General features: G+C 47.6%; 1 protein-coding gene across 2 annotated transcripts in view; it reads left to right on the top strand.

Annotated features, from left to right (window-relative positions):
• LOC138675303 (matrin-3-like) overlaps window positions 1-17,220 on the top strand; it is a 68,685-nt gene that overhangs the window by 21,933 nt on the left and 29,532 nt on the right. Inside the window, exons 2-3 of one of the 2 annotated variants that reach the window (XM_069763390.1) lie at window positions 7,398-8,265; window positions 15,421-15,482. The exons of the other annotated variant lie outside the window; for it this stretch is intronic. Coding sequence (XP_069619491.1) covers window positions 7,507-8,265; window positions 15,421-15,482 — 821 coding nt within the window. The 5' untranslated portion in view covers window positions 7,398-7,506. The remainder of the gene's footprint in view (window positions 1-7,397; window positions 8,266-15,420; window positions 15,483-17,220) is intronic. 2 annotated transcript variants of the gene reach the window in all.

Raw genomic sequence — 17,220 nt, 5'->3', positions numbered from 1 at the left:
GCAATTTTTCCTGAGTACACTGATAACTCATATGTGGGGGTAAACCACTGTTTGGGCACGCGGCAAGGCTCGGAAAGGAAGGAGCGCCATTTGACTTTTTGAATGAAAAATTAGCTCCAATCGTTAGCGGACACCATGTTGTGTTTGGAGAGCCCCTGTGTGCCTAAACATTAAAGCTCCCCCACATGTGACCCCATTTTGGAAACTAGACCTCCCAAGGAACTTATCTAGATGTGCGGTGACCACTTTAACCCCCAAGTGCTTCACAGAACTTTATAATGCAGAGCCGTGAAAATAAAAAAAAATTTTTCTTTCCTCAAAAATTATTTTTTTAGCCTGCAATTTTTTATTTTCCCAAGGGTTACAGGAGAAATTGGACCCCAAAAGTTGTTGTCCAGTTTGTCCTGAGTACGCTGATGCCCAATATGTGGGGGGGGGGAACCACTGTTTGGGTACACGGCAGGGCTCGGAAGGGAAGTAGTGACTTTTGAAATGCAGACTTTGATGGACTGGTCTGCGGGCGTCACGTTGCGTTTGCAGAGCCCCTGATGTGCCTAAACAGTAGAAACCCCCCACAAGTGATCCCATTTTTGGAAATTAGACCCCCCAAGGAACTTATCTAGATATGTGGTGAGCACTTTGAACCCCTAAGTGCTTCACAGAAGTTTATAACGCAGAGCCGTGAAAATAAAAAATAATTTTTCTTTCCTCATAAAAAAAATTGCTTGCTAAAACATAATTTATTTTCGCAAGGGTAACAGGAGAGATTGGACCCCAATAGTTGTTGCCCATTTTGTCCTGAGTACGCTGGTACCCCATATGTGGGGGTAAACCACTGTTTGGGCACACGTCGGGGCTCAGAAGTGAGGGAGCACCATTTGACTTTTTGAACGCAAGATTGGCTGGAATCAATGGTGGCGCCATGTTGCGTTTGGAGACCCCTGATGTGCCTAAACAGTGGAAACCCCTCAATTCTAACTTCAACACTAACCCCAACACACCCCTAACCCTAATCCCAACTGTAGCCATAATCCTAATCACAACCCTAACCCCAACACACCCGTAACCCCAATCCCAATCCTAATCCCAACCCTAACCACAACTTTAACCCCAACACACCCCTAACACTAACCATAACCCTAACCACAAGCCTAATCTTAACCCTAATTCCAACCCTAATCCTAAGGCTATGTGCCCACGTTGCGGATTCGTGTGAGATTTTTCCGCAGGATTGTTGAAAAATCCGCAGGTAAAAGGCACTGCATTTTATCTGCGGATTTACCGCGGATTTCCAGTGTTTTTTTTTTGTGCAGATTTCACCTGCGGATTCCTATTGAGGAACAGGTGTAAAACGCTGCGGAATCCGCACAAAGAATTGACATGCTGCGGAAAATAAAACGCAGCGTTGCCGCGCGGTATTTTCCGCACCATGGGCACAGCGGATTTGGTTTTCCATAGGTTTACATGGTACTGTAAACCTGATGGAAAACTACTATGGATCCGCGGCCAAATCCGCACCGTGTGCACATAGCATAATTCTAACCCTAGTGGAAAAAAATATATATATTTTCTTTATTTTATTATTGTCCATACCTATGGGGGTGATAAAGGAGGGGGGGGGGTCATTTACTTCTTTTTATTTTTTTTTTTATTTTGATCACTGTGATAGGTTTTATCACAGTGATCAAAATATACCTGGAACAAATCTGCCGTCAGATTCGGCAGGCGCACTGCGCATGCACCCGCCATTTTGGAAAATGCCGGCGCCCATGGAGAAGACGGACGGACATCGGGAGGCTCGATAAGTATGAGGGGGGTAGATTGGAGCACGGGGGAGGGGGAGCGGACAGGACAATGTGGGAGCGGAGCACAGGACGGAGGACTGGGTAGGAGATCGGGGGGGGGGGGGCAGATCAGGGTTTCCAGCCATGGCCGATGATATTGCTGCATCGGCCATGGCTGGATTGCAATATGTCACCAGTTTTCATAGGTGAAATATTACAAATCGCTCTGATTGGCAGTTTCACTTTCAACAGCCAATCAGAGCGATCGTAGCCGGGGGGGGGGGGGGTGGGGGGGCGAAGCCACCCCCCTGGGCTGAAGTAGCACTCCCCCTGACCCTGCAGATCAGGTGAAATTGGAGTTAACCCTTTCACCCGATCTGCAGGGACGCGATCCCTCCATGACGCCACATAGGCGTCACAGGTCGGATTGGCACCGACTTTCATGACGCCTACGTGGCGTCACAGGTCGGGAAGGGGTTAAGTTTATTCGCATCAGGGCACCTTGCTGCATAGCATGTTATTATTGTGATGCATACTTTTTGTTGTTAAACCTATAAAAAAACGGAAAATGAAAAATTGCTGAAGAAACTGACAAATAGGAAACCAACTTCAGCCTCGTATAAACAGGTGTATATCGTATTCCCTCTGCTTGTTAAATGGGAGTGAATATGGAATATATGAAGATAATAGAATGAACATATATCCCATATAAACAGGTTGTATATTATATTCTCTGTTAGGTGGAGAATGAACATGAAATATATGTAGATAATAGGGGAATGAATACATATCCCATATAAACAGGTGAAAGTTATATTGTCTGTGCATCTTTTGTACGCTGCCTAAACACACCTGCGGTGCGGGTTTATGAGCCGCAGCATGTCAATTTCTCTTGTGGCATGTCTTCTGTGCTGAATTTCCATATAGACTTGCATTAGATGTGGTAAATACGCAGTTAAAAAAGCACATGCGGTGTAGGTGCGCTTACGGTGTTTTACCAGGTGCTTGGTTCATAGGTCACTCAGTCAGGCTGTGCTCTGCGAGAATGGTGATTACGTCAGTAATGTTACTGACAGATTCCCTTTAAAGGTACCTTCACACATAACGATTTTGTTAACGATATCGTTGCAATGTCACGCTTTTGGTGACGTAGCAATGATCCCGCTAACGATCTCGTTATGTGTGACAGCGACCAACGATCAGGCCCCTGCTGGGAGATCGTTGGTCGTTGGGGAATGATCAGGACCATTTTTTGGTCGCTGATCACCCGCTGTCATCGGTGGATCGGCGTGTGTGATGCCGATCCAGCGATGTGTTCACTTGTAACCAGGGTAAATATCGGGTTACTAAGCGCAGGGCCGCGCTTAGTAACCCAATATTTACCCTGGTTACCATTGTAAAAGTAAAAAAAAAAAAAAAAACACTACATACTCACATTCCGATGTCTGTCACGTTCCCCGCCGTCAGCTTCCCTGCACTGACTGTCAGCGCCGGCCGTAAAGCAGAGCACAGCGGTGACGTCACCGCTGTGCTCTGCTTTACGGCCGGCGCTGACACAGTCAGTGCGGGAAGCTGACGGCGGGGGACGTAACAGACATCAGAATGTGAGTATGTAGTGTTTTTTTTTTTTTTTTTTTTTTTTTACTTTTACAATGGTAACCACGGTAAATATTGGGTTACTAAGCGCGGCCCTACACTTAGTAACCCGATGTTTAACCTGGTTACCCGGGTGCTGCAGGGGGACTTCAGCATCGTTGAAGACAGTTTCAACGATGCCGAAGTCGTTCCCCTGATCGTTGGTCGCTGGAGAGAGCCGTCTGTGTGACAGCTCCCGAGCGACCACACAACAACTTACCAACGATCACGGCCAGGTCGTATCGCTGGTCGTGATCATTGGTAAGTCGTTTAGTGTAATGGTACCTTAAGGGAGCCTCAGAGCAGATCTAAATCTTTAATATTTTAAAGGATTCTTTCAGGACTTTTTCCTGGCTGCTCTGTTGACGGGGCGCTACTGCCGATGTCATGCCGATTGATAGTCGACTCCCTGCAGTAAGGCAGTAACGCCCCGCTAACAGCAGTACATCGCTGAGCCTAATCGCTGGTGCCAAGTTTTGAAGCAAGGATGGAAGAGAGCGAGCTGCAACCACCAAATAGTTCGGGTGGGTTCTGTGTTACCTGACATCAGCTTGTTGCGTCACGTAAGCCCTGCGCCCAACCACCGCTGGTGTCACTGTGGACGCCTTCGAACGTATAAGCAATCAGGAGGCAACTAACCTTCCGTTAATTACTTATCCATCTGAAGGTGGGGGCAGTGACACCAGCGGTGATTGGGCACAGGGCTAACATGAGAACAACCTCACGTGAGCCCCTGGAACACCAGTTCCAACACCGCTGTAACAGCGCCGGCATGGAAGGTGTTTTTTTATGTTAACTTGGCTAAACATGGGGAACGAGAAGAAGTTGTCCAAGTAGTGGCCGACTTCTTTAAAGTGGTGTTCCACTACTAGGACAATCCCTTTTTGAACTACATGTTTGGCCCTGCTAAAACTAAAAATCCTATACTCGCCTCCCATGCTGTCGCCGTTCCTGTGGTGTCAGCACTCGTGTTCCTGGGGTTCTCATGCGGTTGTTGTAACACATGGTGCCTGGTATCCGGCAGCATTGGTGTTACTGTCCCGCTTTCGTACAGATTGAAGGTGAAGAGGACGTCAGGGCTGCAGCTTATCCGTGGCTTCATCTTCATGCCGTACGAAGGTGGGGACGGAGACGCCAGTGGTGATTGAGCGCTGGGCACCAAGTGTCACAGCACCGCACGAGATCCCCGGGGTAGCGAGTGCTGACGTCACTGGAACAGCGCCGGCATGGGAAGGGAGTACTTTTTTTTTTTTTTTAGCGGGGCAAACATTTAGTTCAAGAAGGGGCTGTCCTAGTAGTGGACAATCCCTTTAAGGCTTCGGAGCTGAAATTTCCCAAGATTTATTGGTCACTCAATATCTACAGAGCTTGTTATAAAATAAACTTACATTGCAGGTAAATTGGCCGATGCACGGAGCAAAGGAGAGGTGAGGCTATATATGTGCAATGTGTCTATGCTGAGGCAGCAGGATGCCAGGACCTGAAGCCGCTGCAATGTTAAGAAACGAGGTGGCCCTTGCATAGAAAAAAATCTTCAATGGTTTTGTAAAATTCTCTTTTCCCTCAACCCCCACTGTTTTTTTTTTTTTGCATTGTCACCCACCGCTGCTTGCCCCTGTATTTAGTACTCGGCTGCACGGTTCAGACGACCATATTTCAAGGACCTCTTATGGACCACAATGTCCAGACTGACCTAAACTTACATTGTCAGATGCATATAGAAGTTTAAGTTTAGGTCAGCAGACCTGCAGTCAGTCCAGGCACTGCTGTCTGAACCCAACCTTACACTGGTTCATGACTACACTATTTATTGGGCCGTGTAAATGGGCCTTAGAGTTATTGCATATCTCCCAGGTGTCCTTTATTTGATCGCTCAGCCCTTTTTCCTCTAACTGAAGTTAGAGTTGTGGTTGACATGGATGATCGGGGCTAAACACAAACTGCTTTAAGAACCTATAACAAACAAAACTTCTCAGATTTTATTTCTCCTTTTGATTCTTAACTTTGTTTATAGCATTAAGGCACTTTGCGTCCGGTAACTTGGGAGCCCCATGCGCTTCTCCAGCTGGTGGCAACTCGGTAACTTGTCACTTGCAGTTAGTACTAGAACGATGGCCCATGTCAGTTGGTTATGCCCCATTTGCAAATGTCCTGTGAGACCGAAAACAGTTGGGGCCTCTGCTTTAGAGTTTGATGCCTTTTCTTCATTGTAGTCCTGTAACCTTACACTATTCCACCACAGACTTCTCCAGGTCTGGCTATGTCCCAGATGTGCCAGGTTATTGGTGCTTTGAACGTTTCACTTTTTTTGTTTTGTTTTAATTTTGCTTCTAAACTGACCTGACCGGCTCCTGAATTGTGCAATCTCTGTCCCTTTGCCTCATCTAATGATGACCACACCGGTCATAGAGGTCTTCTATGCATATGTAATTATGTATTTTTAAACAAATCTGTTCGTGCTAATGAGTGGACTTCAGACTAAAAGTTGGACCAGTGTTCTCCCAGCTGCCATCAAGGTACCCCAAGAGGTGCAACCTGTTCACACGACTTCTAATTCTCTCTCATGTCTGGGAAATGCACTTGTTCCCTGTTTTAGCTTTGTTCAGAATGGTATACATTGGCTTAAAAAGCAAGTTGCCACCTCTTCATAGCTGGTTTGGCTATTCAATATCACTATCATGTGTGAGAAAAGTGCCACCTGTGAGCTTGTGTAAAATACGATCTGTAGAATGATGTTCTCATTGTGTAGTATCTGTAATCTACATTGCCTCCTGCTCTTGATTGAGGGCCTAATTTGATGCTCCACCTCTTTGTACGAGGAGAAGTCAGAAAATATATGGTTTCTTGCTGATAGGATACAATTCTTCACCTAGTCTGCTTCGGTGATGGGTGACAGAAAATGTTAAATGCTTAGGCTACACTCAGTTCATGCTATACTGTGCCATTTCGGTGCGATCTGAAGGTTAACTTCATCTTTTGTAGCTGTATACTTTGTCTTAACTGCATTAGAAAAACATTTCCATCTGATGGATCCATCAGAATATTTACCGACTTTATGTAGTTTTATTTCAGACTCTACTTTATCGGTTTACTTTCTTGCTTTACTATTTAGACTGGATCCGTGCAATTTCATAGGATAAAACATAGCAGGAAACCTTACTTTTCTGACTTCCTCTCTTATTTCGGAAGAACTCTCTCGGTGTCCATGCTTTACCTTATTCGATACTCTGTAAGTGCTGGTAGAAAATAATTTGATCTGGAGAAGTGCTATCCCATATTTTTAGCTTCCCGTACTAATAATAATAATAATCTTTTTATATAGCGCTAACATATTCCGCAGCGCTTTACAGTTTGCTCACATTATCATCGCTGTCCCCGATGGGGCTCACAATCTAAATTTCCTATCAGTATGTCTTTGGAATGTGGGAGGAAACCGGAGTGCCCGGAGGAAACCCACGCAAACACGGAGAGAACATACAAACTCTTTACAGATGTTGTCCTGGGTGGGATTAGAACCCAGATAATACCGTCCGTTTTAAAACGGTTGATAAAGTATCATGTTCACCTTTTATGAATTGCGTTTGTCCTTTTTCACCGACCTGGTCAATCTTGCTTGGTTTATCCTTTTAATATGTACTTGTATGTTTTCTTTCTCGGGTCAATGTCCTTTTAACCATGAACAGTATAAGAATGTGGACATTTTAAGTAATGACTCAACTCTAAAAGTTCTACCATCCCAAACCAGTACCGAATTGAAAACTGAGCAGTCTCGTGTAGATCCATCTCTACGTGCAACTTTCTTGCCTCTCTGTTCACCATCTGCTTAGCAGCTCGTCCTCTGTTATTGGATCCTTACACTTTATTTTAATTCTTGGTACTATGTGTTTAGGAAATGTTAATTTTTTTTTTAATCCTATTTTTGTTCAAATTGTTTCCAGATTTCTGTTGTGTTGACTAAAATTACTTGTTTTTCTACAGAATTGTGTGCCGTCTTTCTGCGTAACGAAGATCCTTCAGTCCTCATAGCCACATTCTCAGCCGTAAATATACTCCTTCTCGGGACATTCTCATTTTTGTTCTTCTTGCCATGAACCAGCGCAGTAACATGTCGAAGCCCTTTTCTCAGTCTTTAGGCAGAGACTTTATGAACGTCGGTTCTGGCCCCCAAGGCTCTCGTGGCTCATTGTCCAATTCCTCCAAAAACTTGCCATCGATATTTAGTCTTGGTAATCGAGCTCCTCCACCTATGCCTCCTCAACACAGAGGAGAACCCAATCCGGCCAATAAGATCTTGGCCAGCTTTGGTCTGTCCTCTAGGGATTTGGATGAATTAAGTCGCTATCCAGAGGAAAAGATTACTCCTGAAAGTTTGCCGCAGCTAATTCAGCAGATTAAGAGGAGGAGGTCGGAAGACATGTCTATGTTAGGTTACAGAGAGAGGCTTCAACGAGAGCCTATGAGAGGTTCTGGCGGTGACTGGGATAATGACGTAAGACCTTTCAGAAGAGAGAGCTTTGGTGATCGCTCATCTGGTCTCGACCATGTGGTCGATTATGACCACGGGAGCCGCTCTCGAGAGTCCGCTTATCGCGAAAGGCTGGATATAGACGACCGCTTAAGAGATCGGGAAAGGTTTAGAGAAGACCGCTTCTCATCTGATGCTCCTTTCCGTAAGCTTGGTAACGACTACGAGCCCATGAGCTACAGCCAAGCGCAAGAGCGATCTGTCTTTGAAAAGGCAAGAGGAATGCCGTCCATTAGAAACATTGACGATTTCCATGGAGTAATGCCAAAAGATTTTCCCCATATCTGTTCTCTCTGTGACTTACCAATACATGCTAAGAAGGTGAGTTCCTACCTCCATAGCTTATTTTGGCCATGAAACCTTATACTCCTTTGTAGAAGTCATGATAATTCCTACGCTTTGGGTTCACTCTGACCTTTTTAAAAACATTTACTCAAATTTTTCCACATCTTAGATAATGGTATCTTCTCAAATATTCTCACTTTGTCTGTATAGTGCTTATGATCATCAGCCAAAATCCAATTTTGTCCCGCTACTTTTCGCTTAATTTTCTTTCATGTAGCATTCCCTCTCAAGTCGTATCTGTATTGTCCTTGTTCCAAAATATTGTAATCTTGTTGGATACCAATTTCTCCAGGATTTTATACTCCAATCTCACTTAGATGGTTCGGGCTGTAAAAGTCTTAGGAAACTATACAAATCCATTGGTTGTTCAGCTCCCACTAGCCCTCGATCAATGTAATATGATCAGGGCAAAATCTTAATTGATGGCATTGCCGAACCTCGTTGGTTAACTTCCGATATCGGCCAATGGTGTCACGTCTTCCCTCTAACTTATGTACCAAGTAATGTCTGGTGGGTGGGTAGGTGGGCATTATCTGAAGATCCCGTTTCAGTCCTTCACTTGGCCATAACTTCTGCTCTCCCCCCCGTTATTCCCTCAAACTGTTATTTTTCCGACTAGTCTCTTGAAATCTCAAACTTGACATTTACCCCAAGAATTCCTTCTCTATTCTCACTTCGTTTCTAAACATTAAAAAAAATATGGAAGCCAACTTTTTTCCTGGACGGCAGATTTTTCACGTGACCACTTCTTTCTTGTCTTCTACAAACACTCTAGCATTTTTGTTGTTTTCTCGATGAGTACCAACATTTCCGACATCGTGAGCTCAATAACTTTTCTTTACAGCAGATTATAAACCTCACCAAAGAATATTTTTGTAAGGAATGTTGTAGCCGTAGAGAAGAGCAAAATATTAATTTCAACCATCTGAATTTATTACAGAACCGTATTCCCTTCACTTAGACCGGTTTCACGTATCCGTGAATGCCGACCATGCTTGAATCAGGAAAATCAAGCCTGACCGCCGTGTCTCTCAACCTGACCTAGCTGCTCCGTATATAGATATTACAGAGTTAGCTGAGGGCATGAGGACCAGTCATGAGTTCTACGTCTACAGATTCGCACATGATCCATGCTTGACAGATGTGTAAAACCGGCAACTAAACCTAGACGTACCAAACAAGAAGTATAGAAGAAATGCAGCACAGGTGGTAGCCTCATGATTAGTTCCATTTTTGACTGGTGGACAACTTATGCCCTGACCTCATAGGCCAAGGACAGAGCTTAGTTATCTTTTGTCCTAATGCCAATAGGGGGAGGTTCCTTCTGCAGCTAATGTTTTCTTTCTCGCCTCATTGGGGGACACAGGTAACCATGGGTGTATGCTGCTGTCACTGGGAGGCTGACACTATGCAAATAAAGAAGTAGCTCCTCCCCGGCAGTATACACCCTCCGACAGGCACCAGGCAACTCAGTTTTTGCTTAGTGTCTGTAGGAGGCGGACCTGGATCTAACCTCAGATCCACATTTCTTTTTACAGGGATTTGTTTTGTTTATTAACCTTTTCCCTTTCTTTTTCAGACTCTTTTCTTCAGGGTAACAGTGTGCAGTTTTTCTCACCCTGTTTTCCCCACCTTGAGCAACCGAGAGCGCAGTGTGGTATTACCCACATCGCACCCGCTGGGCAGGACTTGTCCCCTGTCACCCTTTTGGGTGTTCAGGGTGACCTTTTTCCTCGGTGGCCAGTCCTGCCCATTCCCCTCCTCATCCCTCTCCTCAGAGTGGGCTGAGAGGAAGTTGGCGGTCATTTCCAGTGACCCTCTCCCCCTGGTTAGGGGTCGACGCCGTCTTCTGCGCCGGAGTTCGTGGCGCGGGAAGGAGGACTTCTTTCAGGACCCTCCATCCTACAAGGGATCCTGATGCGTTCCTCAACCCCAGGTAGGGGATCTTCAAGCAACAGTACGAAACATCTATTCCCTCTCCTCGCAGGCGGACGTTGGGTCTGACCTATCCTCTCATTCGGAATCTGACTCTGATGCAGATCAGACTTCCGGAACACAGGAGATGGTCGATAGCCATATTTCAGCTATCATTCAAACACTTGAGCTTAAAGAGTATGAGGCAATCTCTCAGGACGTCTCCGTTGCGTTTAAACGGATTAAACGTCCCTCTAGGGTTTTTCCTAATCACAAGGAGTTTGATAACACTACCTCTACACACTGGGAAAACCCTGGTAAGCGTTTCCCTGGCAGGAAAAGGCTTGACGTGCTATACCCCTTTCACTCCGACCTTGTCTCCAAATGGTCCGAGTCTCCTAAGGTCGACCCGCCCGTCTCCAGGCTATCCTCGCAGACGGCTGTCTATCCTGGACGCGGCTTCCCTTAAGGACCCCACAGACAGGCAAATCGAGGCATTAGCAAATCGGCATTTGAGGCGTCCGGAGCCTCCCTCTGCCATAGTTTCACCTCGTCCTGGGTAGCCAAGGCTGTGTCAGCCTGGGCCAAGACCCTGTGCAGGGGCATTTTGGCCTCTGCTCCTGCTGAGGAACTGTCTGATTTGGTGGATAAGATTTCTCCTGCGGGAAAATACCTCATGAATGCCTCCCTTGATGCAGCGGCCTGCTCCACCAGGGCTAATAGCAATATTGTGGCCATTCGCCAAATTCTCTGGCTAAAAGCGTGGAACGCTGACCCCGCTTCTAAGAAATCTCTCACTAGTCTGCCCTTCCAGGGTTCTAGACTCTTGGGCACGCAGTTGGATCAAATGATCTCGGACGCTACAGGGGGTAAGAGTACCTCCTTACCCCAGTCCAAGCCCAAACGTCCCTTCAACAGGAGGGGCCCCCAGTCCTTTTGCCCTTTTCGGTCCTTCACCTCAGGAAACTCCAACCAGGACCATTCTTCCTCGCAGGGAGACCGAAGAAAACCTTCTTTCAGACTTCCACCACGCTGGAGGGCTAAGAGCCACCCCGCAAAGCGATCGGGATCTCGGGGGCACAGGTTTTCTAACAAATGACGGGTCGCCCCCACCTGGAAATCCCTCCAGGGTTGGGGGGCCGGCTTCTTCTGTTCTCAGAGGTTTGGCTATCAGTAGTTGACGATGCCTGGGTCAGGGAGATCGTCACTTCAGGCTACAAGATAGAATTTTCATCACCCCCCAGGAAGACGTTTCCTGCTCTCTCATCCTCCCAAACAGCTCTCCCACCTCTCAGGACTTCTCCAGGCCGTCGATTCGCTCCTCGCCTCAGGAGTCGTAGTTCCGATGCCTTATCGCGAGAGGTTTTCGGGTTTTTACTCAAACCTGTTCGTGGTTCCAAAAAAGGACGGCTCTCTCCGTCCAATTTTGGATCTCAAGCAGCTGAACTGCTATCTCAGGATTCGGCCCTTCAGGATGGAATCTCTACGCTCGGTGATCGCGTCCATGGAACTGGGAGAGTTTCTGTGTTCCGTGGATATCCGAGATGCGTACCTTTACGTTCCTATTTGCGTACGGCATCAGAGATTCCTCCAGTTCGCGATCCAGGGTCATCATTATCAGTTCACGGCCCTCCCCTTCGGTCTGCGCTCAGGGTCTTCACGAAGGTCATGGCAGCTGTCATGGCCATTTTTCGTTCGAAGGGGATCCTGGTAATCCCATACCTCGACGACCTCTTGATCAAGGGTCCATCCCGTCAGGATTGCAGCCAGAGCCTCCAACTTACTCTGGACACGCTTCTTCGCCTCGGCTGGTTAATTATCATAAGTCTTCCCTGATTCCAACTCAGCGCCTGGAGTTCCTGCGCATGGAATTCAATACCTCTCGGGCTCAGGTCTTTCTCCCCAAAGAAGTTCCTTTCTCTTCGCCGGGGGGTCAGAGCTCTAAAGAGCCCGAATCCTCTGTCTCTCCGCCTCGCCATGAGGGTTCTGGGGAAATGCTCGCTTCCATGGAAGCGGTCCCCTATGCTCAGTTCCACTCTCGTCCCCTCCAGCAGGCTCTTCTGTCTGCCTGGGACAGGAACCCACTTTCCCTGGATCGTCCGTTTCGCCTCTCGCCCACTGACTGGGAGAGACTGAAACAGTCTCTCTCTTGGTGGACGCTGTCCACCTCCATTCTGCGCGGGAGGTCATTTCTCCCTCCCCGCTGGCAGGTGATCACCACCGACGCCAGTCTCCAAGGTTGGGGGAGCAGTTTTTCTCCACCTCACGGCCCAGGGCCGCTGGACTGCTCAGGAGGTGCGCCTCCCTATCAACCTCTTGGAAATCAGAGCCATCTTCCTAGCCATCATCCGCTGGGAGTCTCTCCTTTCAGGGAAACCGGTCCGCATTCAGTCGGACAACGCCACAGCCATGGCTTACATAAACCATCAGGGAGGGACTCGCAGCAGACAAGTCATGGCGGAAGTGGCAAAAATTCTGCGTTGAGCGGAGGGTCACGTTCCCTCTCTGTCAGCCATCCACATCCCAGGAGTGGACAATTGGGAAGCTGACTTTGAGTCGCCAGGGCATCGTGGCGGGCGAGTGGTCTCTTCTTCCTGCAGTCTTCAGCCAGATTTGCCAGCGGTGGGGCGTTCCAGACGTCGACATGATGGATTCCCGGGCAAACCATAAGGTTCCCCAGTACGTCTCCAGATCTCAGGATCTGATGACCGTCGGATGCGATGCTCTCGTGATCTTGTGGATCCAGTTCCAGATGCCCTATCTGTTTCCACCCCTCCCCTTGATCCCAAGGGTTGTAAAAAAAAGATCAAGACAGAAGGGGTTCCAGTGCTCTTAGTAGCTCCGGATTAGCCAAGCAGGGCCTGGTATGCGGAACTGGTGAACATGCTATCGGACGTTCCGTGGAGGCTTCCGGATCGTCCGGACCTTCTTTCGCAGGGCCCCCTCTTCCACCCGAATTCTCGGTCTCTGAATTTAACGGTATGGCCGTTGAGGCCGCGGTCCTGAAGGACGTGGGTTTTTCTCATGGCGTCATCCAGACTATGATAAGGGCGAGAAAACCGGCTTCCTCGCGTATTTACCACAGGTGTTGGAAGGCTTTTTTCCGGTGGTGTCAGGACAACAATCTGTTTCCTATGACCTTTTCCCTTCCATCCCTTCTCAGTTTCCTTCAAGCGGGTCTAGATTCGGGTCTTTCCCTTAGCACCTTGAAGGGTCAGATTTCTGCTCTGTCCATTCTTTTTCAAAGAGACCTGGCCTCCCTGCCTCAGGTGAAGACCTTCATCCAGGGGGTCGCTCATATAGCTCCCCCTTATCGTCCTCCTGTCGAGCCTTGGGACCTCAACCTCGTTTTGGACGTCCTCCAGCGTACGCCCTTTGAACCGATTTAGGACATTTTCTTCTCGCTTCTATCCTGGAAGGTGGCCTTTTTGGTCACCATCACCTCCATTAGAAGCGTGTCGGAGTTGGCGGCAATGTCCTGTTGTTCTCCCTTTCTAGTCCTGCATCAGGACAAAGTGGTTCTTCGTCCAGTTCCTTCCTTTCTACCAAAGGTGGTTTCGGCTTTTCACATCAATGAGGACATTGTCCTCCCTTCCTTGTGCCCTTCCCCGGTTCATCCCTTGGAGAAATCTCTTCACAAGTTGGATGTGGTCAGGGCTATCCGAATTTCTCGCCAGAACTGCCTCTTTTCGTCAGGCCGATTCTCTGTTCGTCGTCTCGGAAGGGCGGTGAAAGGGGCGCTCCGCCTCCAAGTCCACAATTGCTCGTTGGATCCGTTCGGCGGTTCTGGAGGCATGCCGTGTTCAAGAGAAACGGCCTCCGTCGGGGGTGAAGGCTCACTCTACCCGGGCTGTGGGAGCTTTGCAGGTTTGCAAGGCCGCAACGTGGTCATCCATTCACACCTTTGTCAAATTCTACAAGGTGCATACTCAGGCTTCTGCGAACGCGAGCCTTGGTAGGAGGATACTGCAAGGGGTGGTTTCTGACCGGCCGACCTAACTCCTCTTTTTCTGCAGAATATCCCACCCTAGGGACTGCTTTTGGACGTCCCATGGTTACCTGTGTCCCCCAATGAGGCGAGAAAGAAAGGGATTTTTGGTACTCACCGTAAAATCTTTCTTAGAACCTTCATTGGGGACACAACACCCTCCCTTGAAGTTGTACTGTGTTGGCCAACGTGCCGTTGTTGTGGGTTGGTACATAGGTTGAGTTTTATATTACCTGTTCCTACTACTGCTTTTGCACCAACTGAGTTGCCTGGTGCCTGTCGGAGGGTGTATACTGCCAGGGAGGAGTTACTTCTTCTTTATTTGCATAGTGTCAGCCTCCTTGCGACAGCAGCATACACCCATGGTTACCTGTGTCCCCCAATGAAGGCTCCAAGAAAGAGATTTTACTGTAAGAACCAAAAATCCCTCTTTTACAGCTAAATACAGTACGGGGAGGAGTGGGGATTGACAGATCCATAGAGAAGATATCTTCATATTTATCAGTAATATAAGAGTATATAGAAGCAAAGAAAAGCTCGAAAGAATTGCTGGGCTTGGGCTGGATTGACATTATTTTCTTCTTTTGCATATTTTTTCTGTTTTTAGGGATTTTAATGAGGGTTTTTATACTTTTGTTTTCAGATATATTACTTTTTCTTATTAGGGAGTGTATCTTCTAGAAGGGGTATTATGGGGATCCTGTTGGACTAAATGGCATGGAGACCCTATGGCTTTTTCCATTTCGGTGTTATGAGGGATACAGAAAGAGCGAGCCAAGTTTTGACGTCCACTCCTGCTCAGTCTGCGGATGCCTGATAATGGTTGACATAGAACGCGTGACACCACAGCTACTTTCTTCTAAAGACAGTGCCATATCTGACCACAGGAGGAGTGTGGTATTGCAGTTTGCTGAAATGCCAGAATTTACTGTGGGCAGATGTGATGTTGTTTCTAGAAGATAGGACCCATGTTTTTCTAATTCTAGACAACCCCTCTCTCGGGAGGAATAGGAAGCTCGGTTTTGATGGTATCTGACACTTGTGTCACAACATGTGGACAATAGACTAAATTTGAGGAACTTTTTGGCCTTTGCATTCTTGTACGGTTCTGTAATAAAAAGAAAAAAATGCACAATTTCTCATACCCTCTCGCTGCTTTTGTGAGAGGAATTATTTTGCCCAGTTTTATTGTATTTGTACTGTGATACTAAATAATATTTTTTCTGTAGGGCTGGCATGATCACGTCAACGGCCCGACTCACAGAAAGCATTGTCTGCTGCTGATCAACCTGTACGTCAAGTATTATCATTACATTTGTTTTTCGGAATATAATCTGTATTGTCAAGGTGTTAGGATTGTAGATTGGACTTTATGCGTTTTTTTTTTTTTTTTTTACCACATTGCTGATTTCCCCTGTAATTGGGGCTGGTATATTACCTCAGTTACCGGGGAATTTCGGCTTCCTGGGCCTCCTAGCACCCAGCAGTTACTGCTCCCTCTTTATATCCAGTGATAACAGGTTCACTGGATCCAGAAGAGGGTATTGCTGCCTAATCTGTGTACACAAACGTTGGTTCTGTGCTGTGCACGCAAGAGATGGAAAAGGTAAACATGATGATAAACCTTCTGCTTATCTTCTCTTTGGGGAGTCTGGCTGTGTCTGACAGCCACTTCCCACAGCTTCAGAAACATGTGCAAGCTGCTTAGGGTGCTTTAACGGTGTGTTTAAGGACACACTCAGTTCCCCGTCAGGGCATACGCCCGAAACACCGCAAATTGGGTTTCAGACATTTGCGGCGACGAGGCCATAGGCTGTAATGGTGCCGGCAGAGCGAACGTGCTGCCTAATGTGCATCATCCGGAGTGTATGCCTACAGGAGTCTGACACTGAGACATAGTAGCCTGCACCCGATTGTCCACCTCCTGTAGGCTTACACTCCCGAAAACCGTTGCTCTGCTTGGACCATTACATTTTATGGCCTGCTATAGTCTATGGAAGGGGTAGGCAATTAATATTCCCAAGGGGCCACAGGAGAGATTGTTGTGGAGCGCCGAACCAATAGGCTGAAAATAATTCTGCTCAGTATTAAAATTAACATCTTTCTATAAAATAATAATTGTATCACTGAATATTGACCAGAATGAATTATGCGGACATCCCTACATACAGGCCATATATATATGGCTTATATAGTATATAGATATATTCTGCATGAGCCCCACATCACTCCCTACATACAGTATGCGTTTCCTGTATAATGTGAGACCCCACGCGGCCTCCTATAAACATGTAAACATCCCATACACTTATGAAGGAAAAAAACATACCGTATTTTTCCGACTATAAGATGCACTGTTTCCCCCCAAAATTGTGAGGAAAATGGGGGGTGCGTCTTATAGTTGGAATGCAGGCTTACCGGCATTGTGGCGGCGACAGAGGTGCCGGGATGATGTGGCGCGGTGAGCGGTTTGGCGTGAGCAGGGTCCTTTCCACATTTGAGGTGATGCTGCGGCCCGGTATTGAAGGAGAGCAGCAGAGCTGGGTGAGTTACGGCTTTCCCGGTGGCGGCGGCCATCTTCCTGAGGCCGCGCGTGCGCAGATTAAGTTTTCTGCTTCTTGGGGCTTCAGGAAACAGGCCGCGCATGCGCAGTTTGAGATCTCGGCTCCAGGAAAATGGCCGCCGCGATCTCCATCTGCGCACGCGCGGCCTCCTGCGGCCATTTTCCTGAAGCCCTGGGAAGCAGAGTACTGAATCTGTGTACGCGCAAACTCAGGAAGATGGCCGCCGCCACCGGGAAAGCCGTGACTCACCCAGCTCTGCTGCTCTCCTTCAATACCGACGTGGCGTCATCTCAAATGTGGAAGGGACCCTTGCCGCCGCCACCTGAGGAAGTGACCGCACATCTGCCGCCGCCACAGCACTGCCGCAACCTCCCCATGGACACCAGGCCATGGCGTCGCCCACCTAAGCAGGATGGGACCCTGCTCAGGTGCACGCCGTTCCGCCCACCGCAGCTCAGCATCACC

This window comes from Ranitomeya imitator, chromosome 4, assembly GCF_032444005.1.
Source record: "Ranitomeya imitator isolate aRanImi1 chromosome 4, aRanImi1.pri, whole genome shotgun sequence".
Taxonomy (NCBI): domain Eukaryota; kingdom Metazoa; phylum Chordata; class Amphibia; order Anura; family Dendrobatidae; genus Ranitomeya; species Ranitomeya imitator.
The sequence above is the reverse complement of the archived record's forward strand: the minus strand, read 5'-3'. Positions and strand labels throughout refer to the sequence as shown.